The 26610-nt window shown below is 40.7% G+C and overlaps 1 protein-coding gene across 2 annotated transcripts in view; it reads right to left on the bottom strand.

Annotated features, from left to right (window-relative positions):
* TAF1B (TATA-box binding protein associated factor, RNA polymerase I subunit B) overlaps positions 1-26610 on the bottom strand; it is a 60112-nt gene that overhangs the window by 20718 nt on the left and 12784 nt on the right. The window contains exons 7-8 of one of the 2 annotated variants that reach the window (XM_065401707.1): positions 19490-19646; positions 14575-14674 (exon numbers count right to left, since the gene is read on the bottom strand). In XM_065401707.1, the coding sequence (XP_065257779.1) occupies positions 14575-14674; positions 19490-19646 (257 nt within the window). Of the gene's footprint in view, positions 1-14574; positions 14675-19489; positions 19653-26610 lie in introns of both variants that reach the window. The other variant, XM_065401706.1, reaches the window with a different exon arrangement.

Genomic DNA, 26610 nt, shown 5'->3' on the forward strand with positions numbered 1-26610 from the left:
TTGACAAAACACACGTTCAGATCAAACAGATGAAACGTCTCTTCAAAGATATGTAGCGAAGTCAGGTACCCATATGGAAAAGGAATTCACCAAAATGCATTGACCAGAAGAACTTTTACAATATTTCCAGGTACTAAGGGCTCTAAAATTGTTCTGGAATGTCATCAAAGCAATTACCATATAATGTATTCCTAACACCTTAGATTATTAAAAGTGAAAGATTTTAAAAATCAAGTTTACTTTCCACCAATAATACTTTTTATTTTTTTGCACCACATTCAACTTGGGCAGTGAAAATAGCATAGTTACTTCTGTTTTATAGTTCATTTCTAATATGGCGTGCTTACATTTTCCACAGCGAAAGACTTTACTAAAAAAATATTGGATCTGTAAGGAATGTTTAAGAAATATAGAACAGTGATATAAGGGATGGACTAGATGACTGCATACATCTCTTCCAATCCTAATATCTATGAATCACATGTTGCTGCTGATGTAATAATGGAGGGGCGTGCCTGAGTTTACTAAAGGTGAACAAATGGCAGGAAAGAATAAAGGGTGAAATTCTTACAGCTCCATTTAGATAACTGTTCAATATTCCAAAGAAGAGAAAAAATTTGTGAGGACTCCTCCACTAAAAAAGAAAAGAAATACACAGATCAATGTCACATTTAAAATAAGTTTTACAAGATTCTACAGGAACAAAGCACTAGGATAATAGTAGCATTAGACTTGTCCACCTTGTAGAGCCTGGCATGTATGTTGTTGAGATGGTTTCCTAAACTCTCTAGGATATTAAAAATGCAGCCAAGATCATCCTTATCAAACCATATGAAAAGCAACATTGGCACACTGTCCATCTCCTAGAATAACCGCACCTTTTAAACTCTCAGTTAAAGCTACCAGTGTTGCTTCAGAAGCCAAAACTTACTCCAGAGGGCTGTTCTGGGCATCAGAGGAATGTTTTTTATTCAGGAAAAGCTTTCATTTAAAAAGGTTCAACATATAGAGAATGATCAATGCACTTCTGTGAGCAAATCCTTGGTATGCTATGGAGAATGACTACCTAATGGTGCAATCATATCACATATCAATTTGAAGAATGCAGGACTGGTTGCTGTCTTGTCCACACAAGGGAAAAAAAAACAAAAAACAAACAGGGATCAGAGGATGAATACTGAATACAGAAGAAGCCTGCTTTGCTAGATAGCCAAATAAATTCCATTTCTCCATTCTATCTGGAAGACTTTTCAATACAATACTTCTTGGGGATGCATAACACTACTTTGGTTATTGGGTAATTTTGGATAAAAAAAAGTTCTGGTTGAATGAGTTCTAATATATTATTAAACTGGCAAAGACACATCGTTGAGTGTTGCTTTGCACATGCTCACAAGGCAAATCTGAGTGATAATGATCACTTATATTACAACACTTAAGCTTAATAAGTTTTAAAATGCTACCTAGTGTTGTGCTGAATTGTCTAACAAGTATTAAAATTTAAAGCTTGCGAACAAGTTTTATTGAATTTCACAAATATTTTATTAGGTTTGTTTTCCTTCATTAAGCAATGCTTTAAGACAGGTAGAGACAAGCTAGAGTATCTGTTACACAACAGCAGGCTCCCATGATAAACCTGATTACAATAACCCTGTCAGAAGTGAACTTCCTCCTCAGCGCTTTTAAAAAAGCCTCACCCTTGCTTATTATCATTCTGAAGTCGTTTCAGAAGAGAAAGAAGGGCTATTGGCCCCTGTTAATTGCATATCTGCAATACATTAAAAAAAAAAAAGGGGGGGGGGGGGAAATCCCACCAAATAGAAGGGTTAAAATGTACTCCAAAACCAGTAGCAGGACTGCGGAGGGAACTGGTGTTTATGATTTGGAATGAAAAAAATGAAGGCAGCAGAGTTGATTTGCACAACTTATATGCTTCTATTTATATTTTTTACTAAGCTCTAAAAACTCAACAGAGCCTTTGCTGGCTTCTGTGTCAATTCTAACATCTCTGGGGAAGGGGACTAAAGATAAGAATTTTATGAAATGACACTCAGAGGATTCCCACTGGCAAAAATCCGACCTCAGTAGCCAGAAAAATAAAAGAGGCAGCCCACTTGCTATCATTCTTAGAAACTACTACCAAGTAACCATCTCTGTTCTGTGCTTACTTTTTATGGTGTAAACCAATTTATTTGGTTCTAAAAATTGTACCTCCAAAAATAATCTAAGTCTCTTAGCCACTGCCCAATCAAGTTTGCTTCTTGTAAAACATAAGTGCTTTAAAAGATGTAATATGTGCTTTAACCACGATGTAATCTTAATTGTGGCCACAATACACGACACACTACCCTTCAAAGAAAAACAATGCATTCTTCAATAAAACATAATTTTACCATAATATTACCTTAAAAAGTGTGTATAGCATTTTAAATTTGGGCAAACTTGCCAAGCAAAGAAGAGGATTCCTGCTCCATCAAGTTTACAAACTAAAACCCTGATCCTGATTTCAACAGAGTTCTCCTTGGAGGCAAGAATCTGCCTGCGCTGTGTGGATCCAACTATGCAATAGGGCCTAAAGACTCACAGAGGGACTGATACATGGAAGTAGAGAATGATGTACAGTTGTCACTGGAGTGGGGAAAGTTTTGTGGAAACGAACAAACATTTCAACTTAATTCCCAACAGATCAGTCTTAAAGTGTTGGTTAACAGATTTACCTACAGTCAGGAAGCTGCCTACTATAAAAATGCAAATGTACAATCCAACAAACCTGGGAGACTGGAATATTTTAAATGCTGGCAGTTTCCTATAAGGGATGTTGACAACTTGAATTATTTGAGATTGTCTAATTTCAATAGAGTGCCCTTAAATTGTATGTCTTTAAATGACTTTTTCAAATTCATTTAAAAAAAAAAGGGGGGGGGGGGGGAGATTTTCAAAAAAGCCCAAGAGATTTAGGAGTACAAGTCCCAATGGGAGGAGGTGGTCATCCTCAGTTCCAATCCTGCCTCTGCAGCATTCACTGTGTATCCTTGGGCAAGTCACTATCTGTCGCAGTTTACCCACGGTACAATGATCATAATAATACTCTCTTTTCACAGGAGAAATGTAAAGATAAATTCACTAATGACTGAGGCATGCTGATATTACAGTGATGAATGCCAAAGAGGAGATCATGAGGAACTGAAGCATTCTGTAGTCAGTGCAGGGGTTGGATGGCATGCAGTAAATAAGGCATGGAGCCACACATTGGAATTATGAGGATAAAAATAAATAGCAAACAGCTGCTTCATTTTCCAAGCACCATCCATGCTATGCACTAAAAATGGGTCCTATATTAAAAACAGTATGTGATCATGTAATTAAAGTATGCATCATAATGCATACACACAAGGGGACCAAATTAAGCTTATAAGGAAACCTCAATTCTGGCATTTCCTAACTTTTAAGTGCTTACCTCTGCGAACAAAAGAACTTCTAAATGTAGTTTTTTTGTATGCAAGTTATATCAGTTTAACTTATCCATGAATCAAAGCCCTGAATTTCTGTAAGAGCTGAACAAGACAATGCTCAGAAATCTGATTCAAATGGTCTGGAAATACACAGATAAATAATCTGTTTAATGTGAAAGTAGAATTGGAATATTAGAGAGAAATAAACTGAATAATTCATAAAATGTTGTTTGTCATGTCTTCTATTCCAGAGTGGCTACCACATGCTCTCTCAATTTAATCTAACATTATTAATGCTTCAGTTCCTCATGATCTCCTCTTTGGCATTCATCACTGTAATATCAGCATGCCTCAGTCATTAGTGAATTTATCTTTACATCTTTCCTGTGAAATGCTTTTACTGCATTTTTGCCCATCATATTTTTTGTGAATTTTCCTTCCCTTCACTGGTGCTGGGCTGACAACATTATTCACCAATGTGAAAGAGACTTGGTAATCAAGATGAAAAGGTGAGCCATGCTGAAGAGATGAACATTCACTAGCAAGCTGTCCTAACTCCTCCAAAACAAAAATGGAGACATATTTAAGCAAAGATTTCACATACATCTATTTTTAATGGGGACACTTTTAGCCTATGGCAGGCCTGCACAACTCGTAAAGCGGCGAGGGCCATATTACTCCAAAGAAAACAGCTGAGGGCCGAACCCCCCCCCCCAGCGCTACCCAGCCCCCCCAAAACACAACACCCCCCACAGTGCCGCCCGCCCCGCGGAACCCCCCCCCCAGCGCTGCCGAAACAACCCCCAGCGCTGCCCAGCCCCCCCCCCCCGAAACTCCCTCCCTCAGCACCGCCCGCCCCGCGGAAACAAACCCTCCCCCGAAACCCCGCCCCCCCCCAGCGCCGCCCGCCCCGCGGAAACAAACCCTCCTTCCCCAGCACCACTGGGGGCGGGATAGCTCAGTGGTTTGAGCATTGGCCTGCTAAACCCAGGGTTGTGAGCTCAATCCTTGAGGGGCCACTTAGAGATCTGGGGCAAAAATCAGTCCTTGGTCCTACTAGTGAAGACAGGGGGCTGGACTCAATGACCTTTCAAGGTCCCTTCCAGTTCTAGGAAATAGGATATCTCCATTAATTTAAAGAACAGCAGTATTGAACCTTTGTAATATGTTATAGTGGGCTCCTAAGGTAGTATAATTAAGGTAAAAGAAAAATGTCTTTTTGCTAGAAGTAGAATAAGATCTTCCCCCCCACTTTGTAATCAATTGCCCTGTTGAATGAATGAGGTGTGAATGAGGAAGGCATGGAAGGCAGCACCTACAGACAGCTGCAACCCTTGGAGAGGGGATGGGAGCCAGACCAGATCAGTAGACCAGGTCAGCCATCAAGTCACTGCTTGCCTCCTCAGCCCCCCTCCCCCACCGCTGGCTCACCTGCACCCCCGCCACTGCCTGCCCGCTCGCCTCCTCAGCCCCACCCCCCCTGCTGCCGGCCTCTCCGCCACTGACCGCCCGCTCGCCTCCTCAGTCCCCACCCCCTCAGCTTGCCTACTCACCCCCCACCACTGCCCGCTCGCCTCCTCAGCCCCCCTCCCTCACCCGCCGCTTGCCTACTCACCCCCCGCGGGCCGCACAGTGAGCCCACCTACTCACCCCCCGCGGGCCGCACAGTGAGCCCACGCGGGCCGCATGTTGTGCAGGCCTGGCCTATGGTAAAGAAACCTAGGCTTCCCCGCCACCCACCCACTCACCCCCACACACACTTTTTAAAAATATACATCTGAAGAGAAGAAACGTTAAATCATAACATCCACTTGAAATCCTAGAAGGATGACATTAACCTATATCTAATTTATACAATCTGCATACCTTTTGGGGAAAAAAAGATTAATGTAACCATTTTGTGGTTGTGAGAGTTTTAGATTTAAGTGTTCTCACTGTTCAATCTTTTAACACTGACAGCAAACAAATTCTGAGTCATCTTTAGTAAAACGGGGCTGCAAACAGCTATGCTAAATAACATTATGGAGGAGCAGCAGCAGCACCTATCATAGGTAAGGCCGAGCAGAGCTCTTTGTTTAAGATTGATATGTTATCATGTGTTCTCGTACAACGCTGTCTTCCAAAGGACAGCACAAGTTTTAGCTAGAGGCTTGAGAAAGAACAATGCTTAAATACACTTTAAATCTGAATTACACAACTGAAATATATAAATGAATAATTCAAGAGTCTCTGAATACTCCTCCTCTGCCTTTCAGAGCATAAAACACCCAGTTGAGGTACTATATTTTCAGAGGAGTCCTCAGTTCTACATTCTCAAGCAAAGATACTCGGCATAAAAGGAGTAGACTAAAGAGCATGATTATTCTAATATATTGTTTACTACAGTACATTTTTAACTGGACAAATCAAATATTAGTGATACAAAGCCAGCCACTGATTTTACAATGACACTGTAATGACTAGGATCATTCAGTAAAGTACCTGCTTACCAAATACAATAGGTTAAAAGCTAGAAGAGCAGCAGGCAAGTAGAGCTGGTCAGGAAATTTCCACTATCATTATTTTCCAAACAGCAAATGCCTGTTTCACAAAATTAAAGTTTTCCATAGGAAAATTTCAATGTTGCTGAAAAATTGATTTTCTGAGAGAAAATCTGAAGTGATGGCTCCCAGGTTGCCCACCTGGACAGTTTTTTGTCAATTTTACTTTCACCCAGAAGCTGAAAATTTTACTTTGGTTCTCCCAAAACAGAAGTCTTCTGGAAATCTTTTCCCACTAAATCTTTGGTCAGAAGGAATCTCCATTTTCTGGCCAACTCTACAGATATGATAACAGGGCATGCCAACAGAATAAAATTGAGTAACTAAAAACCAAGGAACATGTAAGCAAACACCATTCAATAGTTTGTGCCTGTTCACCTATCAACATATGCACTTCTGGAGTGCACTGCGGCACAAGGCATATAACTAGCAGGGAAAAAAACCACACCCCTTCCCGTGTTAGAACAATTAGTTGTTTGTCAATGAATCTTCATAAAATGATTTGTTAAAAAAGAAACCAAATGAAAACCTTCTAGTGTAATAGTAATTGCCAAAAAATATTCCATATAGAAGATATAACATTGTTTGTATCTGAATTCCTGTTTAAACCCTCTTTCCCCATTCCACTCCAATTCTCCTTTCTTCCTACTCTTCCTTCTAACCCTGAAGCTGTATCAGCAAGAGCAACCTGAGTAGATGTTCAAGACAACTACAAATCTACTGTTTGGCAGGATCAGAGTTTGAAAGGGAAGCTGCTGCTGCCCTGTTCCACCCTTCTTAGGTTACTTGCGGAGCTTGGTAAGCCAAGCAGTTTAATGTGAATACAGTGGAGCAAGGAGTTTTGCAAGGGAACTGGGTGATGGGCTTCTCTTTCAAGATCCACTCCTGCTGATTGGGGCCCAGTAATTGAGCATTTCCATCTGGAAAGAAGAATGAAAAGAACAAAAGAAGAGAAGGGAGAGAGAAGAATAAGGAAAATAATTTAATTTTAATCTGCCCCTTAATCAGGAGCTGGAAGAAATGATGGGTTACAGGTGCCATATTTTTAAATTACCATTTTACCTGCAAAAGCGACTCCGTATTCAGACCTGATTTTATGTGTATATAACTTTACATCTGTTTATGCTATTTACAAATGCATATTTTTTCTGCTTTTACTTTTGATTACTTGTGCAGAGTCACCACAGCTCAGAGAATTTTAATACTATTCCTTCTTGTGCAGCAGGCTTGTGTACTAAATTTGATCAATTACACATGTGGAAAGCCATTCAAAGCAAGGGAATTTACAGGTGTCACTTAACGCCTGTAGAACCTTTATTAGTGAAGATGATGCAAGAACAGTAAAAAACTCAGCTTGACTCTCAGATCTCAAAATAAGTCTGCACAGCTGTCAGTCTAAAAACAAATTTTTTTTTTAAACTTGCAAACGGAATACTTTAGAAATGGAATAACTGAGATGTACAGGTTACCATGACCACAACATTTTTTGTAGTGCCACTTCTCAGAGCAGAACCACACTTTAAAGGACTTGTTTTCTTACTTCTGACCTGACAAACCAGGAAATGGAGGAAACTAAATATCATGAATACTTAAATATTTTTATGGAAACTGGATATAACAAAGATCTGGTTGATGATTAAGCTTTATGGTCTCAACATGTGCATATCTAACAGTCACCATCTTGACCATCACTTAAGGTTTGAACTGGGGACTTCCATAGCTGAAATGCTTGAGTCTTTACAGCACAAGCTAACAAACTCACACCCCGTCTGGGAACAGAAGGGGATGGACAGACATGGACGCACATGCTCTCTGACCAATGGGTTACAAATTTACTCAGAAAAATGGGAAATTCAGATCTTCAACCCAAGCTATTTTATGAAGTAAAGTAATAGCAAATGACATATGCAAGTACTAGTAAAATACTCATTGGGTTTACAAGTCAAAATTAAAAATAGGGGAACTTCTTACATATTAAAAACTCCAAAGAGATGAGGAAATGGTTTAGCATGTTCGTGTGTTCATTTTAGGGACATATTTCAAAACCTAGACTACATCTGTGTCACTTAGCTAAATTACTTCAATCAAACTGAAGGTAAGAATTTCAACAGAGTGGCCTGATGCAAGATACAGAACACGAGAAATAAAAAAGAATTTTACTCTTCTTTAAGTAGGCGGAACAAGGTAGGTAAGTACAGTTCTAAAACTGAGTGATTCATTTCATCAGCCCCTCCTAGAAAAGTACTATAATTAGGAAGAATAAATCCACACCTATAACTAAAGAAATACTGTCTAGTTTATAAACTTTCACAGCTTACCCAAACAGTGAATGTTAAGCAGCTTCTAATTTTTCTGCTATTGAAGTTGAGGAAATAATACATTTATATAGAATCTTTGATTTCAAAAGATCCCAAATAAACTACATATACAGAAATCACAGTCAATTACTGAAATGCACTCATTTTTTAGGTGAAACATGGTAGTTGCTTAACAGCATGCAGGTGCAAGCATACTGCAAAGACACAGCCAAGTTACTATGGCCTCACTGATGCTGCACTCACCCAAGTGCATCAATAGGCTTTCTGGGGGCATATCCCATGGTTCTGTGTGCTGCACTAAGCTAAGCTGCTCTAGGATACTTTCCCCCAGTGAATTGTAGGACAATTTGTCTGTCCTTCTGGGAACAGGTGGAATTTTGGGAAGGCACTGGAGGATCATCAACATTCCTCACTGCAAGGTACATTGGTTACCAGCCCGAGTGAAAGTAGCACCCAAGTTCTAGCCTATACCCCCAGAGAAGCCAACCAGCCTGAGTTTAAAATACCACCAAACTTGGGTGAGACGGCTTTATATGTGGACAGTACAGGGGAGAGGAGAAGGGAGGGGCTAGGGGCAACAGCCAAGTAAGAGCCCAAAATAACTCTGCAGAGAGACATACCCCAAAAGACACAAACTCTAACAAATCAGTGCCAACTGACGCCTTGCTAGGGCATTGATTCAGTACTGACTCAGAGGGGGAAAAGTGACACCTTACTGAGTCACCAAGAGGAGAGGCAGTGTTCTAGTGGACTGAAGGAAGTAGGAGCTAGGAAATTTAGTCCTCTAATCCACAGAACAGGATTAGCAAACTGCCTCATAGTGCTGTCCCTGTGCCTCAAACCTGACTTAAAGGGATCATCTCAGAGCTCTATTTAATAACAGGCTTTAAGGGACTGAGGCCTGGTCTACACTACAGAGTTAGGTCAACGTAAGGCAGCTTATGTTGACATAACTCTAAGTGTCTACACTACAACATTGCTCCCACCAATGTAAGTTACCCACTACACTGACCTAATAACTCCACGTCTGCAAAAGGCGTAACGCTTAGGTCAATGTAGTTAGGTTGAGGCAGTGTCAGTGTAGACACTGCATTGACTGTTCCAGCTGTCAGCCCCTGGTGGCTGACAGCCTGGAGCTCCGGCCTGTCACTGCCCCACAATGACAGTTAAATCGGGGGAAGTGCTCGTACTGAGGAAACGCACTGCTGACAGGACTGTTGTGTGCACACACAAAAACCTGATGTAATTACTGAGGTAGCTGTACGTCGACATAACTTAAGTAGACTTAATTTTGTAGTGTAGACTTCCCTTGATACTACAAAGACTTATGCACATTAGTATCGCTAGCCACATGAACGGTTCTAATTTGTTTCAAGGAGACTACTTGCATACATATCTTTGTGGGATTGGACCTCAAAACAGTAGTTCAATATTGTTTTATAGAACCATATAAACATAGGGCTGAAAGAGACCTCACAAGGTCATTAAGTCCAGCCCCCTGAACTGAAGCAGAACCTAGTAAACCTAGACCATCCCTGACAGGTGTTTGTCCAACCTATTCTTAAAAACCTCCAATGACAGGGATTCCACAACCTCCTTTTGAAGCCTATGCCAGAGCTTAACCACCCTTATAGTTAAATATTTTGTCACCTTAAAAAACCTTAAGTCAGCCTTACTAATGTAGTAAAGAAATTTTTCCAATTTTTTTTTTCAAAAAATTGGAAACATCAGTGATCATTTTCTTTTATTAGGACACAGTAATCCATTTATCTTAAATACAGACTAATCTTTGTAAGGCTAGCTAAGGAATGTGTGCTAAAGAAGTGAAAGAAAAACAATAACAATGGATGATTTTTAGAGACCCAAAATGCTTTTGCATTCAAACATTTTTTTAAATCTATTTATAATAGGGGCTTATTGTAAGTATTGCGCGCACACACAAAAAATCCTTTAAAAAAAATTCTAAAGAAAAAACAACCAGTTTAAATATAAGGCCAGAATACACTAAAAAAAATGTTCATTTTTCATTATTAGCCACATTAATGTAGTTTTCCATAAAGTAGATTCAGTGCTGTGAATGTACTGAACTATTTTTTGAAGGAGTGTGTAGTAGAGCTATTACTTCTCTTTGGATTAATTAGGTAATGTAAACCTAATCCTAAAAGGAGATTTACTGACAATCATCTAACAAATTTTATAATGAACCAGCGCAGATTATTTGAAATCCATAAGGATTTGATATAAAGTACTAATTTCTAAAACTGAGCCATTAAGGTTAACATATAGGCCCACAAATCCAATCCTTGTTTCTGTCACGCATGGCAGGAAGTTATCAAAACTGTTGTGTAAGTCTCGCTTCATAATCCATGGGAAATTCTGATTTTATATTTTCCTTCAGGCTAACTAGCAATTGTTCTGCATCCAACACTCACAGGGAAAATAAAAGACTCCCACTGCTTTAACAACTAAAACTTGACAGATTTACAAAACAAAACGGCTTTTACCTCTTTAGCTTTGTTTGAACAATGCTGAATTGATTCTGCTGCATATTTGTGGCATCTGTTTAACTCAAGCCACTTTTATTAAGCAATCAAGATATTAGGTGGTCACAAGTAAAGAAAGAAAAATATTCACAGACCATAATCACCACAGCCATCTTTCAACTGTACTTTTGACTATAAATATGTGAATTAGAGAGATGCAAAATCCAAGGGCAGACCTCTGAACACTCAACACTTTGGAAAACTCGGTGATATTTTGCAGCTCAGCCCTATTTCGAATATGGATGAGACAAGGTAGATGAGATAATATTTTGTATTGGACCAATTTCTGTTAGTGAAAGAAACAAGCTTTCGAGCTTACACAGAGCTCTTCTTCAGGCCTGGAAAAGATACTATGAGTATGTTTACATTGCAATTAGACACCCAAGGCTGGCCCATGCAAGCTGACTCTAGCCCTTGGGGCTTGGGCTAAAGGGCTGCTCAACTGTGGTGTAGACATTCAAGGACGTCTCCGGGACCCTCCCATCTCACAGGGTCCTAGAGCAAAGGCTGCAGCCTGAGCCCAAATGTCTACACCACAATTAAACAGCCCCTTAGCCTGAGCCAGCTGGCATAAGCCAGCCACATGTGTCTAATTGCAGAGTAGACATACCCTCAGAGTGTCACAGCTAAATACAAGGTAGAACAGAACATTCAAGGTGAAGTAGGCAGTTAACTCGTCTACAGTCATACAACAAAGGAGGGTTAGTGGGTTACAGATTGCTGAATGAGCCATAAATCCAGTGTTTTTATTAAGTCCATGATTTTTAGTGTCTAGCAGAGAGATGAATTTAAGTTCCCAGACTTGTCTTTTGAAGATGCTGTGCAGATTTCCTTTGAGGATGAGGATTGAGAGGTCAGATATGGAGTTATCACGTTGTGAAACCTGTTCGTCCACAGGTGACATAGTGTTTTTGACTTTTATCATTTTTTTGTGAGAGTTCATTTGAGAGAATAACGATATTTTGTTTTCACCCACACAGTTATTGGGGCATTTAGTGCACTGGATGAGATATACCACATGTTGTGATATGCATGTGTAGGACCCATGAATCTTGAAAGGTTTGTTGTGGGGGTATTGATCATCGTAGCTGTGGAGATATGTTTGCAGGTTTTGCATCTGTTGTTCTGGCAGGGTCTGGTGCTGCTTTGAGTTGATGTGTCCTGGTCTGTAGGGAGACCTTGCTTCTCATGATGAGCTTGGCAAAGTTGGAGGGTGTTGCTTGAAAGCCAGAAGCGGGGGTTGGGAAAGGTTTCTTTCCCCATCGTGTATGGGCTGTTAATGTTTAATGATACCCCATGGGAGTTCTAGTGTGGGGTGGTAGGTGACTTAAGAGTAAAAGTATTCCACTTAGGAAGGAGCAATCAGTTGCACACATACAAAATGGGAAATTACTGCTAGGAAGGTATACTGTGGAACGGGATCTGGAGGTCAGAATGGATCACAAGTTAAATATGAGTCAACTGTGTAACACTGTTGTTAAAAAAAAGCAAACACCATTCTGGGATGTATTAGCCGGAGTGTTGTAAGCAAGACACAGTAAGTAATTCTTCCACTCTATTCCACGCTGATTAGGCCTCAACTGGAGTATTGTGTCCAGTTCTGGGCACTACATTTCAGGAAAGATGTGGACAAATTGGAGAAATTCCAGAGAAGAGCAACAAAAACGATTAAAGGTCTAGAAAACATGATCTATTAGGGAAGATTGAAAAATTGGGTTTGTTTAGTCTGGAGAAGACTGAGGGGGGACAAAATAACAGTTTTCAAGTACTGTACATAAAAGGTTGTTACAAGGAGGAGGGAGAAGAATTGTTCTCTTGAACCTCTGAGGATAGGACAAGAAGCAATGGGCTTAAATTACAGCAAGGGCAGTTTAGATTAGACATTAGGAAAAACTTCCTGTCAGGGTAATTAAGCACTAGAATAAATTGCCTGGGGAGGTTATGGAATCTCCGTCATTGGAGATTTTAAAGAGCAGGTTAGACAAACACCTGTCAGGGATAGTCTAGATCAGAGGTTCTCAAACTGGAGGGGGGGGGGAAGAGGGCATGGAATGAAGCTTTACCCACAAGCAATGAATAACTAGCAAAGCTGATTCCTCCAGATATATCAGGTCCCCCGATGTCGCTGTGCATTTTGACAAATTTCTGTTAAGCTTGCATATCATTACACAAAGTTGTTGCCATCTGTACATTAATCCGTGTGCACATTTAATTGTAAGCACGGACCACAATCGCAGTTTTGCTTTTGCTCTTATTACAATGAATCATTGGCTCATCCTGCCTTGAGTGCAGGGGACTGGCCTAGAAGACCTCTTGAGGTCCCTACCAGTCCTATGAGTCTATGGACTAGGAGTGTGTGATCAAAGGGCTTTTTCCTGAGAGAACCTGCTTCAATACAGGGTATTTGGGTGGCCTGTTCAATGATGCAGTCTACTTCTCTGGTGAAGTGTTCTTGTTTGGTGACAGTGGTTTTAAGTGTGTTAAAATGTGCACTCCAGACTTTTTCCTCAGAGCATAATCTGTGCAATCTGACTGCCTGGCTAACATATTTCTTGAATCAGGCAGAGCAGGGACTTGAACCTGGGTCTTCCATGTTCCACGCAAGTGCCTTAGCCAACAGGTTATTGGACATTCTGGGGTATTCTGGTCTCTCTCCTTCCCTCCCTCGTTTATGGGGAAAGTCAAAAGATCGGTTTTCTTTCTAGGTGGAATGAAAATTCTGAATCCTCAAAATTTTTCATGAAACATAATTCTTGTTTCCAGTCAGCTCTTGTAATGCCTTCCTTGGTAGGGCATCAATGGTCAGATACAGGATGTTGTCAAGTTCTCCTTCCCGGGGGAAAGGGAGGAGGAAAAGAAACCACACACACAGAAGCCACCAATTTCTCTAATCCTCATCAGGCAGAAGAGGATCTGACTGTGCAGTGCCCTCAAAGAGAGAATCCCATAGCTAGAAGAGGTACGAGGCAGTAAGTGCTGTAGATGTTCTACAAAGTGGGCCAAAGGGAAAGGCAGCTAAGTACAAGCAGCAGGGAGACTATTTTCATATGGACAGAACATATTAACGTGATCTCTTTAGCAAAATTTACATTGTTAAACTAAACACAAAAAAAGAAAAAAATCCAATAAATACAGCAAGAACACATCATACTATAAAAACTGATAGAACTTGCTTCCAAAGAGAGGGAGATTTCAACTGAGTATTCAAAGGATATTATGCCTTTATGGGAAAAAGAGCCTAAATTCTATTTATGTTTTCTGTATTTCCCAAGAGATAAGCAAACATAATACAAACAAACACTTGACGGTAATTAATCATTGGGACAATTTACCAAGGGTCGTGGTGGACTTTCCATCACTGACAGTTTTTAAATCAAGATCAGACATTTTTCTAAAAGATATATTCTAGGAATTATTTTGGGAGAAGTTCTATGGCCTGTGTTCTATGAGGGCAGACTAGATGATCACAATGGTCCTTCCTGGCCCTGGAATCTATGAGAAAAACCTGTTCAGTACTTATCAAGTTATCAACCTAATTATTCTAATTTAAATATGAAAGTAATCAGAATAATTTGCTCACTGGCTCCTGCATGACTACCAGGAAGCAAAATAATATCACAACAAAGGTAGATTCACTCAAATTGTCAGTACCATAACCCAGGAGTACAATATACCATAAGATATGTAGCTTATTAAATAAAAATAAAAGGATAAAAGTCACCTGTACACGAAAGATCTTGAGATCAACTCCATACAATTTCATCTCCTCTGGAAAATACTGAAAAGCATTCAAGTAAGGAATGTGACCATCTATAACAAACCTAAATAAAAAAAGAGTTTAAGTCAAATCAACATTTAGTTTAAAGCATCATGTACTTTTTTTTTTAAATGGCACTTAAAGCTGCCTGTTCTTTAACATGAGAGCTAGAATATTAAAATTCAAGCTCAAATGTGACTCTCAGATAAAGTTAGGGCACTGAGTTTACTACAGACATGTTTATATCCAGCTTTCCCTGCACATTCTTTATACAGTCAATTCTTACAAACAGGTAGAATAATTTAATTAAAATATTTTCAATATTGGGCTATGCTCTTAAGAAGACAGTAAGTACACTTTTATGATAACACTGTTATAGGGCTATAGCATTTTGCTCCCCAAATCCATTACATACTTAACTGAACATGAAAGAAGAGTTTAATATTTCCACAGCAAGTATGCAGAGCTCGTGCAATCAGGGTCATAGAACTGTTAGCATATATGTAACTAAATCAGAAAACCATACAAGTATGTATTTTATCAATATATAAAATGCATTTATTTTAGATAAATGTCTAAACACACTTCAGATTTTTAATTTTTCAAAAAATATGGTGGTGGGGGAGAATGAGGGGAGGAGAGAGTTGTAATAACATGGGCTTTTTCACATAGAGATCACAGGTTCAAATCCAGCCCATCTCAATAGTGTCATCTGCTGGCTATTCAATAGCTCACATGAAATGAGTTGTGGTCTAGCTCTTAGTAGGCAGCTGTTTAAATCACAAAAAACACCATAACACTTACCAATATCTGGCACCCAGCTGGACATTATCAGCAAACAAACAAAGTTTTGAATCGAGAGGGAGACTGAATTATCCTCACTATAAGAGGTGGCCCCTCCAGGTCGGAATTAAGGCACATTAGTGGAAACTTTATACTACCCATGATGAGGCTAAACAACAGGCCTCAGCCTAGAAAGTTATCAAACCAACAGGTTTCATGAACGCTAAATTCACTACACTTTTTTAAAATCCCAGGATTTTTAAAATAGGATTCCTGGTAGGAAGTGATACTCTGGTTGGTATGAATGTTGCACAATGTGTTTATTACAAAGAGAAAAACAAGAAAATTAAATTTCCTGCAGGAGGTTTAAGACATACTCAGATACAGCATAGGTTTTGACTGTAGAGTTAGGGAAGATTTTTTGGTTTATTTTTAAAATACACCAGTACCAAGTACATAAGTCACAAGGATGACACGCTTAGGCTATTTCTACACTAGCGACCTTACAGCGACACAGCTGTACCGATACAGCTGCGCCACTGCAAGACCTCCCATGTAGCTGATCTATGCCGACAGGAGAGCGCTCTCCCGTCTACATAATTAAACCTCCCCCAACAAGCAGCGGTAGCTATGTCGGCAGGAGAGCATCACCCGCCAACATAGCACTGTCCACACCAGCGCTTCTGTCAATGTAACTTATGTTGGTCAGGCGGGGGGGGGGGGGGGGGGAGGCTTATACCTAGATATCTGGGCAGTTACCTTAATTCAATAAGCAAGAACAAAAACAGCAAAGAGCAGTGGTTTAAAAAAAAGAAAGAAAGAAAGAAGTCATTGTTGTAACAGAAAATGCAATGTTGATTTTAGAAAAGGACACCAGGAACTTGGATGGCCCAATATTGAGATGACATATTCCTAAAAAGTCAGTGCCTGTTTGCAAAATTTCACTGAACAAACATGCAGTACTTCTCTTTGTTTAGGCCCTGGCAGACAGTGTCAAGGCAGTAAAAGAAACACCACATACTAGAGGACAGAGACAGAATATCCCTTCCTTCAACTCACTTTTATAAGTAAAAACAGAGTTAGAGAAATTATTAAACAGGCATTCCTTAAGAAGATTTAAGTCATAGAAAAGAAGCTACTTGTTGTATATTACTTGCTATTTATCAACATTCCATTTAAGAAGAACTACTGTAAGGCCAGGTCTACACTACCGCGGTAGTTCGACAGCTGGCAATCGAACTTCCGGGTTCGATTTATCGCGTCTGGTCTGGACGCGATATATCGATCCCGGAAGCGCTCGCCGTCGATTGCGGTACTCCAGCTCGGCGAGAGGAGTACCGCGGAGTCGACGGGGAGCCTGCCTGCCGCGTGTGGACCGCGTCTGAACTGCGGTAAGTTCGAACTAAGGTATGTCGACTTCAGCTACGTTATTCACGTAGCTGAAGTTGCGTACCTTAGTTCGAATTTGGGGGTTAGTGTAGACCAGGCCTAAGTGAATGTCAATCACTCCCTATGACTGCACTCCATGACCATTTCTTTGAGATCTGGAATTTAAATTCATAGTATAGTTAGAACTACAGTATAAATTTATGCTGAATTATTCTAGAAATACTAGATTCAAAGTTATTTTAAAATAAAGATACGTTAAATAAAAAATAGAATTATTGCAACATTTGTAACAGTTTTAATGTGATTTTAGAAAGTTATCTTGCCTAGTACTTTTTATTCTGAAATTCTGTGCACTCTTCCATCAATTTGACATCACTGATTCACAAATAAGGAATTAAATATATAACTGAAATGTCCACAGTCTACACTGGGATTGGAATGATGCAGTTTTCCAAACCAGTATGGACAGTAAAATCCCCTCTCCCTCCCCAACCCCTGGAGAACTGTGTTAGACAACTGCACTACAGGACCAGTCTATATTTGCCTGGGGCAAGATGTATTTTGATACAGTTTAAACACAGTACTCACTAAACATGGTTCTACCTGTTACAACTGTTTTTAAAGAACCCTCATAGCCCTAGTATAAAGGACCCATTAAAAAGTTGGACACTTATCAACTAAGGCTACGATTTAGTCACAGGTATTTTTGGCAAAAGTCTTGGACAGGTCACGGGCAATAAATAAAAATTCATGGCCCACGACATTTCCATGACTTCTACCAAAAATACCCCTGACTAAATCTCTACTTCTGGGGCCCCTGCTCCAGCCACCCTGGGACCATTGCTGCTTGGGCAGTCCCCAGGGCACACCCAGGACCGCTGCTTGGGCACTCCCCAAGCCAGCCACACCAGCCGCTGTTCCGGTGGTCCCTGGAGCCAGCTGCTCGGGGACCGCTGCTCGGGTGCTCCCCAGGATCTCCCCCAGGACTGCTGCTCAGGCGGTCCCTGGAGCCAGCTGGCCCCAGGCTTCCCGAGCAGCGGCCAGTGTGGCGGGCCCCAGGTACCACCGGAGCAGCTGGCCCCAGGTCGCTCCAGCAGCAGCCAGTGCAGCTGGCTGTGGGGCGCCTGAGCAGCTGGCCCTGAAGTCAGCCACACCAGCCACTGCAGAAGTCACAGAGGTCATGAAAAGTCACAGAATCCATGACTTCCACGACCTCCGTGAAAGAATCGCAGCCTTATTTATCACTCACAGCAGTTAACCTAAGTGACATGTTCTCCATTCTAAATATAGAGAATATCACAAATACTACAATGAAGGTAAACATTGTGTGGGAAAACATCCAATTTTCGTATGACACCTACTCCAAGAGCCCATGTTTGAGAATATTTTTTAAAAGCAGTTCTAACATCTTTTGGCACGTCCACACTCATTTTATGAAGTGTTGTTTAGAATTTAGAATAAACTATGTTTAAACAAGGTTTCAAACACTTTTCTATTGCAAAAACACAGATGGGGCTTATAGTCTCTGTCCTTTTAAATATGGTAATCCAAGTGTGGATAAGCCCTAGGTCCTGTGTATAATATGAAAAAAATAATATGCCAAGGCCACAAAACAGAAGTACCACAAACTGGTTACAATTTTGGTCTTGCCAACATAGCTAGATTTAGCCAGGTTTGGACTGCATTACTGTATTATTCTACAGCCACGTGAAGTCTACAATGTTGAAACTGTAGTCTTACTTGTTGAGAGGAATACAAAAAATAAACAGCACATTGAATATTAGTTTAATGACACTAAAAAAAAATATTGCTATTTGAAACATATGTAGGAACATTTTAAAAATGTTATTTTTAACCATAGTGTCCCTTTAAGATGAGTTAATTGCAAGGTTATGTACTGAATGCACCAAATAGTAATAAGAATATTTTTGCTGCTGTAATATAAATCCCTTAGAAACTGTCTGGTTGCCTGATGTGGTGCCCAAGCACGTATCACAGGGGAGGAGCAGTAGTCAGCTGACTACCACTTTACGGGAAAACCACACCAAAAAAAAAAAAAAAGTGGAGCATTTAGCACGACTATTATTCTATTGTTTTAAATATTCATGAACTACCTATAAAGAACTAAAATGGCAAGCCTGAATATTAGCACAATTTCTGGGCATATTTTTTTTCTCAATTTGGTCTGTCATTGAGTCTATGCCTATACTTTATTGCATATAAAAATATGTTAAAGAGACAATTATTTAGGTCAAGCAAATGAAAGCTAGAAAATGCCAGATTTATGGTTTGTATTGCTGCTGATGTTCTGGCAGTAGCACAAACCTGGATCTTTAGAGTATTCGTTCAGTTATTAGGCAGGCTATCAACATTCTCCTCAAGAATACAAATGAGAGAAGTGAAACTGCAATATTTATCTATTTACAACTCAACTAAATCTGAAAATAATTTCATGGGACAAAGAAAAGGCACTTCTCTAACACTAGGACTTTCTCCCTGACAAATTTCAAACACTTGCTGCACACAACAGAGCTATTAGAGACTCTCAAGAATCGCAAGAATCTTCTATCATGGAAAGTGTGAGGCAAACAAAATATCGGATCACTATCAGCTCTACCTATAATTAAACTAGTTAACAAGCAAGCAACCCAAATTAAAAAAACATTACTTACAACAGCAGCAAATATTTCACAGAGACTATTCATACCTTAAGAGATCTGATAATGTCACTGGCTCTCTCAGCCAGAGTAATGCAATATAGCAGAATGAAAGTGTCATTGGCATAGACATCCTCAAGTTCCCTTTTTTCCTCTTAAGTAAATACGAACCACCATCTACCGATCCGGAGCAGATAGATGTGGTTTCTCTTGCTGATAAGAAAAAAAAAATACATATAAAATAACTTTATAGACAAAATATGCTACAATGAACATGTAAATATGCAGAGAACAAGAGAAATTGATCATCCAACAAGCTGTGTTTAGCCATTAGTGGCGGTTTCAAATCAAAGCTTTGGCGTTACTGTTCTAAATGGCTTAACTCTCAAAGTACCTCTTACTGCAACACAAGAAGACAAGCTGGCTGAGAATCAGTGCCAACGTAGCTCCACAGACTCGCTAATAAGAGATCAGGGTAAGTAACAAATACTTGAGGAGCTGGGAATGGGTTATGGAATGGATCACTTGATGATTACACTAGTCTACAATTTTTGAGACGTCGTCTGCTTCAGAGATAAAATGTGCTATTTATTATGTATTTTGATGTGCTGAATTCAAATATGACAAATAAAACAACTGATTGGCTACTGTTTCTAAGATATTTAAGTTTTTACATTTTATGTCTGTGTAGATAGTAGAGTTTTAATCATAAATTGTAAACCTAGGTCTTTTCATGTGTTTATGGTTGCTTTACATGATAATATTTCACCTGTCCTGTTTATGTAACACTTTAAAAATCAGCAAAAGAGTTATATAAATAAAATTTATTATGAAACAAAAGGCAAAAAACTATTATGTACATAGTTTAGTCCTATTCAGTGTCTACTCGGCGCTTCTTGGCTTGTCTCTTGTATTCATTAAATGGAGCATCTCTTGTCACTGTCCAGCAATAGTCTGCAAGCATTGATGGGCTCCATTTGCCCTGATAGCATTTCTCCATTGTTGCAATGTCCTGGTGAAATCGCTCGCCGTGCTCGTCGCTCACTGCTCCACAATTCGGTGGAAAAAAATCTAGATGAGAGTGCAAAAAATGTATCTTTAGTGACATGTTGCAACCAAGGCTTTTGTATGCCTTGAGGAGGTTTTCCACCAACAACCTGTAGTTGTCTGCCTTGTTGTTTCCGAGAAAATTTATTGCCACTAACTGGAAGGCTTTCCATGCCGTCTTTTCCTTGCCACACAGTGCATGGTCAAATGCATCATCTCGAAGAAGTTCACGAATCTGAGGACCAACAAAGACACCTTCCTTTATCTTTGCTCCACTTAACCTTGGAAATTTTCCACGGAGGTACTTGAAAGCTGCTTGTGTTTTGTCAATGGCCATGACAAAGTTCTTCATCAGACCCAGCTTGATGTGTAAGGGTGGTAACAAAATCTTCCTTGATTCAACAAGTGGTGGATGCTGAACACTTTTCCTCCCAGGCTCCAATGACTGTCGGAGTGGCCAATCTTTCTTGACGTAGTGGGAATCTCTTGCACGACTATCCCATTCGCAGAGAAAACAGCAGTACTTTGTGTATCCAGTCTGCAGACCAAGCAAGAGAGCAACAACCTTCAAATCGCCACAAAGCTGCCACTGATGTTGGTCATAGTTTATGCACCTCAAAAGTTGTTTCATGTTGTCATAGGTTTCCTTCATATGGACTGCATGACCAACTGGAATTGATGGCAAAACATTGCCATTATGCAGTAAAACAGCTTTAAGACTCGTCTTCGATGAATCAATGAACAGTCTCCACTCATCTGGATCGTGAACGATGTTGAGGGCTGCCATCACACCATCGATGTTGTTGCAGGCTACAAGATCACCTTCCATGAAGAAGAATGGGACAAGAATGGGACCTTTTGATGGTCACGGAACATGGAAACCCTAACATCACCTGCCAGGAGATTCCACTGCTGTAGTCTGGAGCCCAACAGCTCTGCCTTACTCTTGGGTAGTTCCAAATCCCTGACAAGGTCATTCAGTTCACCTTGTGTTATGAGGTGTGGTTCAGAGGAGGAGGATGGGAGAAAATGTGGGTCCTGTGACATTGATGGTTCAGGACCAGAAGTTTCATCCTCTTCCTCTTCCTCATCTGACTCAAGTGAGAATGATTCTGGTGCATCAGGAACCGGCAGTCCTTCTCTGTGGGGTACTGGGCGTATAGCTGATGGAATGTTTGGATAATGCACAGTCCACTTTTTCTTCTTTGACACACCTTTCCCAACTGGAGGCACCATGAAGAAGTAACAATTGCTGGTATGATCTATTGGCTCTCTCCAAATCATTGGCACTGCAAAAGGCATAGATTTCCTTTTCCTGTTCAACCACTGGCGAAGATTTGTTGCACAAGTGTTGCAGCATATGTGTGGGGCCCACCTCTTGTCCTGATCTCCAATTTTGCAGCCAAAATAAAGGTGATAGGCTTTCTTAACCATAGTGGTTATACTGCGCTTTTGTGATGCAAAAGTCACTTCACCACAAACATAGCAGAAGTTATCTGCACTGTTCACACAAGTACGAGGCATCTCTGCTCACTTTGGCTAAACAGAAATGTGTCCCTTTGCAAAATCAAACACTGACAAATAAGAGAACACGACACTGTATGATTTCTAGAGCTGATATGGGGCAATTTGTTCAGCAGAGTGATGTAAGCTTCGTTATGATTGCATCATCCATGACTTCTAGGAATAACATGATGCAATTCTATCATGTATGATGCAATACCAGCTTCAGATTGCATCATTCATTGTTTTGCCTAAAAAGCAAGTATTGTCCAAAGCCAGTCATAGATTTATTCATAGATCCAGTCAAAGATGTGTTTTAGTCATTTCTGGTTTAAATTGAGATCCCTTCCCTTTATAACTCACTTATCCTCCGCCATTCCCAAGTCAAGGGTCGTATATACTGACCCAATAGCATATCTTGAAAACTAGAGCCAATCAACAATTTTAAGCATCATTTTCGTTCTCAGTGACCCAGAATTAGTAAAGTTTGACTACATTTATTTCAGAAGCATTTTGGCTGTAGAGCAGTGTTACCTGTTCTGTTCATTCCCTTTGAAGCACCTGGCATTGGCCACTGTCAGAAGACAGAATACTGGGCTAGATTGACCTTTGGTCTGACCCAGTATGGCCATTCTCTAGGGGAAATTCCCACTGGCACACCAGAAAAACTGTGTGCGTCGCCTCAGTCTATACAGGTTTCAGAGTAGCAGCCGTGTTAGTCTGTATCCGCAAAAATAACAGGAGTACTTGTGGCACCTTAGAGACTAACAAATTTATTAGAGCATAAGCTTTCGTGGGCTACAACCCACTTCTTCGGATGCATATAGAGTGAAACATATATTGAGGAGATATATATACACACATACAGAGAGCATGAACAGGTGCGAGTTGTCTTACCAAGTCTGAGAGGCCAATTAAGTAAGAGAAAAAAAACTTCTGAAGTGATAATCAAGATAGCCCAGTACAGACAGTTTGATAAGAAGCAAGTGTGAGAATACTTACAAGGGGAGATAGATTCAATGTTTGTAATGGCTCAGCCATTCCCAATCCCTATTTAGCCCTGAGTTGATTGTGTCTAGTTTGCATATCAATTCCAGCTCAGCAGTCTCTCGTTGGAGTCTGTTTTTGAAGTTTTTCTGTTTTAAGATAGCCACCCGCAGGTCTGTCAAAGAATGGCCAGACAGGTTAAAGTGTTCTCCCACTGGTTTTTGAGTATTATGATTCCTGATGTCAGATTTGTGTCCATTAATTCTTTTGCGTAGAGACTGTCCGGTTTGGCCAATGTACATGGCAGAGGGGCATTGCTGGCACATGATGGCATATATCACATTGGTAGATGTGCAGGTGAACGAGCCCCTGATGGTATGGCTGATGTGATTAGGCCCTATGATGGTGTCACTTGAATAGATATGTGGACAGAGTTGGCATCGGGCTTTGTTACAAGGATAGGTTCCTGGGTCAGTGTTTTTGTTCAGTGATGTGTGGTTGCTGGTGAGTATTTGCTTTAGGTTGGGGGGTTGTCTGTAAGCGAGGACAGGTCTGTCTCCCAAGATCTGTGAGAGTAAAGGATCATCTTTCAGGATAGGTTGTAGATCTCTGATGATGCGCTGGAGAGGTTTTAGTTGGGGGCTGAAGGTGACAGCTAGTGGTGTTCTGTTATTTTCTTTGTTGGCCCTGTCTTGTAGGAGGTGACTTCTGGGTACTCGTCTGGCTCTGTCAATCTGTTTTTTCACTTCAGCAGGTGGGTATTGTAGTTTTAAGAATGCTTGATAGAGATCTTGTAGGTGCTTGTCTCTATCTGAGGGATTGGAGCAAATGCAGTTATATCTTAGAGTTTGGCTGTAGACAATGGATCGTGTGGTGTGTCCTGGATGGAAGCTGGAGGCATGTAGGTAAGTGTATCACTCTATATGCATCCGAAGAAGTGGGTTGTAGCCCACGAAAGCTTATGCTCTAATAAATTTGTTAGTCTCTAAGGTGCCACAAGTACTTCAGTCTATACAAAAATGTTAAACCTTGAAAGCACCAGTCTATTGATAACCATGTTTAAACTTGGCTCTCTAGAAAGGTGCTAATACTTAACTCTTATACAGCACATTACCAACATTAACTAATCCCTCACAACATCCCATGAGGTAGGTATAAGTATTATCCTAATTTTACACATGGGATATCAAGGAAGAAAGGATAAGTGATTTGCCAAAGCTGAATGTGTCAGAGTTGGGGATTAGAACTCAGCAATTCTTGGCTCTCAGAAGTGCCCTCATAAAGAGAATTACATTTTTATCTCAGGCATTAAAGATGCCGCAAAGACATTTAAAATAGAGTTATCAAGGAACTGACTCCCCAGTGCATGTCTGGTAAAAATGGCGAAGTCAACACAAAAGTTATCCTAGAACATCTATTGTGTACATGCGAGTTACAGAACAAAAGCATGAACATCAGGTAATCCTTTCAATCATCAGTTTCACCTTTTATATGTATAAACTGTGTCTAAAGGAGGCCTCGTGGTTGAAACTTCATTGCTAACTTTATATATGGCTTAATTAAAAATAATCCTCTTGTTCTATTTGTAGCTGTCTTGGTGACATAGCAGCTTTCCTTTCATTTGTTCCAGGTTATAAAGGGCACATTGCTCAGTCAGCACTAAACCTGACACAACATACAATTAAACATCATAACAACAACTTAAGAATTTAATAGGCTTCTCAAACAACGACTAGACTACACCAAATGGAATGTTAGCCTATCAGCTTGCTGAATAATGAGCTATTATCCCCAGATAAACATAACAAAGATAAAATGTTTATTAATTAGAAAAGCATTTTAAAAGGGTACCAAATCCCCCTCAGCAAACCATCAATAATTCAATGAAACAGCACAGAAAAAATGTAATTATACACAATTTATGAGTAGCCAATGCATAGAAAAAAATGCAATACTGCTCATTTGGACCAACTTTCATTATACAAATGACAGCTACTCTGTACATATGATCTCTTAGACACAGCTATCCAAAAGGCACCGGTAATTTTATGTTGCTGAATTCAACAGTATTGACTTTTAAAGTACTTTTACGAAAACAGGTGCGATCACTTAAAAAAATCTGGACTCCATTTTTGTAATCCACAGTGTGAAACAATGGTAAGCTAGGAATACTCCTGAGGGCATTCGGCACCAAAAAAATAAAAATTCTGCAAAATTCTGCAAATTTTATTTGTCAAATAAATGTGGAGGCTCCAGCATGGCACTGGGGAGCACAGGCCACTAGCTGCACAGAGGTGGGAGATCACTGTGCAGCTTCTCCCCAGTACACAGACTCAGTGGTGAGGCTGCACCCAGCCCTGACACAGCGCAAGGACCGGGCCTGCCCCTCTGTGCCAGGTGCACCAGGTGTGGCAGGCAGGCTCAGCAAGGCAGGATCCAAGTGTGGAGAGACTTAGTGTAGGGGGATCCAGGTGCGGGTTGAGACGGTTCTGTGTGGGGCAATCTGGGTGCAGGCGGCTCAGTGTGGGATCTGTGTGTGTGGGGTGGGAGGGGGTCTGGATGCACAGGGGCTTGTTGGGGGGGTTCCAGGTACAATGGTAATGGGACTCTGCAGGGGGGTCCCAGATGCTGGGGGAGTGGGGATCCAGATGCAGCTGGTTGGAGCTCAGTGGAGTGGGGATCCGGGTGGCTCGATGGAATGGTCCAGGTGCAGGGGGAGTGAAGCTCATCGGGGGGAGGGGGAGTGTCCTGAGTCGATGGGGGTGAGGTTTGGCGGGAGCGTCTGGGTATGAGGGGGGTCTGGATGCACGGGAAAAATCTGGGGATGAGTCTGACAGCCCCTGATGCCGTGCAGGGGAAGAGGAAGTCCCGCCCTCCCAAGCCCAGCCGGGACTAGCAGCTGAGCCCGGCACAGGGTAGGAGCCATCAGCCGGGTCTTCGCCAGACCCGACCCACTATCCCACAGTGATTTACCTCTGTGCCAGCTGCCCTGGGTATCCAAAACATACTGCTGGGGAGGGTCGCATGACCACTCTTGTGGCTTCCCTTTGCTTCCCCACCAGAAAGTCAATTTTCTGCAGGGAACACAAATTCTGCACATGCACAGTGGTGCAGAATTCCCCCAGGAGTATAGGAAGGATCTGGTAATTACTTGCCTTCCTCAAAATTATATCTGTTACTCTACAACTGCTATAAAAGATAAATGTTACTGCAGAAAGGAACCGTCCTAAATGGAAGAAGGAACTAAGGAAGGAAGAAGCTTTACAGACAATGTGAATTGTAAAGCAACCTGTTGGAACATTTATAACAGGAAATGTTCACTAAAAAACTTTGCCCTACATATTATTTGTATAGTGCCAGTGTGCTATGTGAATATAGAAGACAACAAAAATCCCTGCTCTGAAGACCCTGCAACTTAAGTAGAAAATGTATAGACAAAGGATGGGAAATGGGATAAAACACGTGTTGTTAATGAATGGGAAAGCTAAGCGTGTGTTTTACTGTTTCCATTATTTTTGTTTGGATTTTTTTCTTTTATAATTTTGTTATTCTTGTTGTTCTTCACTGAAGGGAAAACTAGAGTTTATAGGTTTCAGAAGATCTGCATTTTAATAGAAGACCAAATGGAAGAGCA

The sequence above is a fragment of the Emys orbicularis genome, chromosome 3 (genome assembly GCF_028017835.1).
Source record: "Emys orbicularis isolate rEmyOrb1 chromosome 3, rEmyOrb1.hap1, whole genome shotgun sequence".
Classification (NCBI taxonomy): domain Eukaryota; kingdom Metazoa; phylum Chordata; order Testudines; family Emydidae; genus Emys; species Emys orbicularis.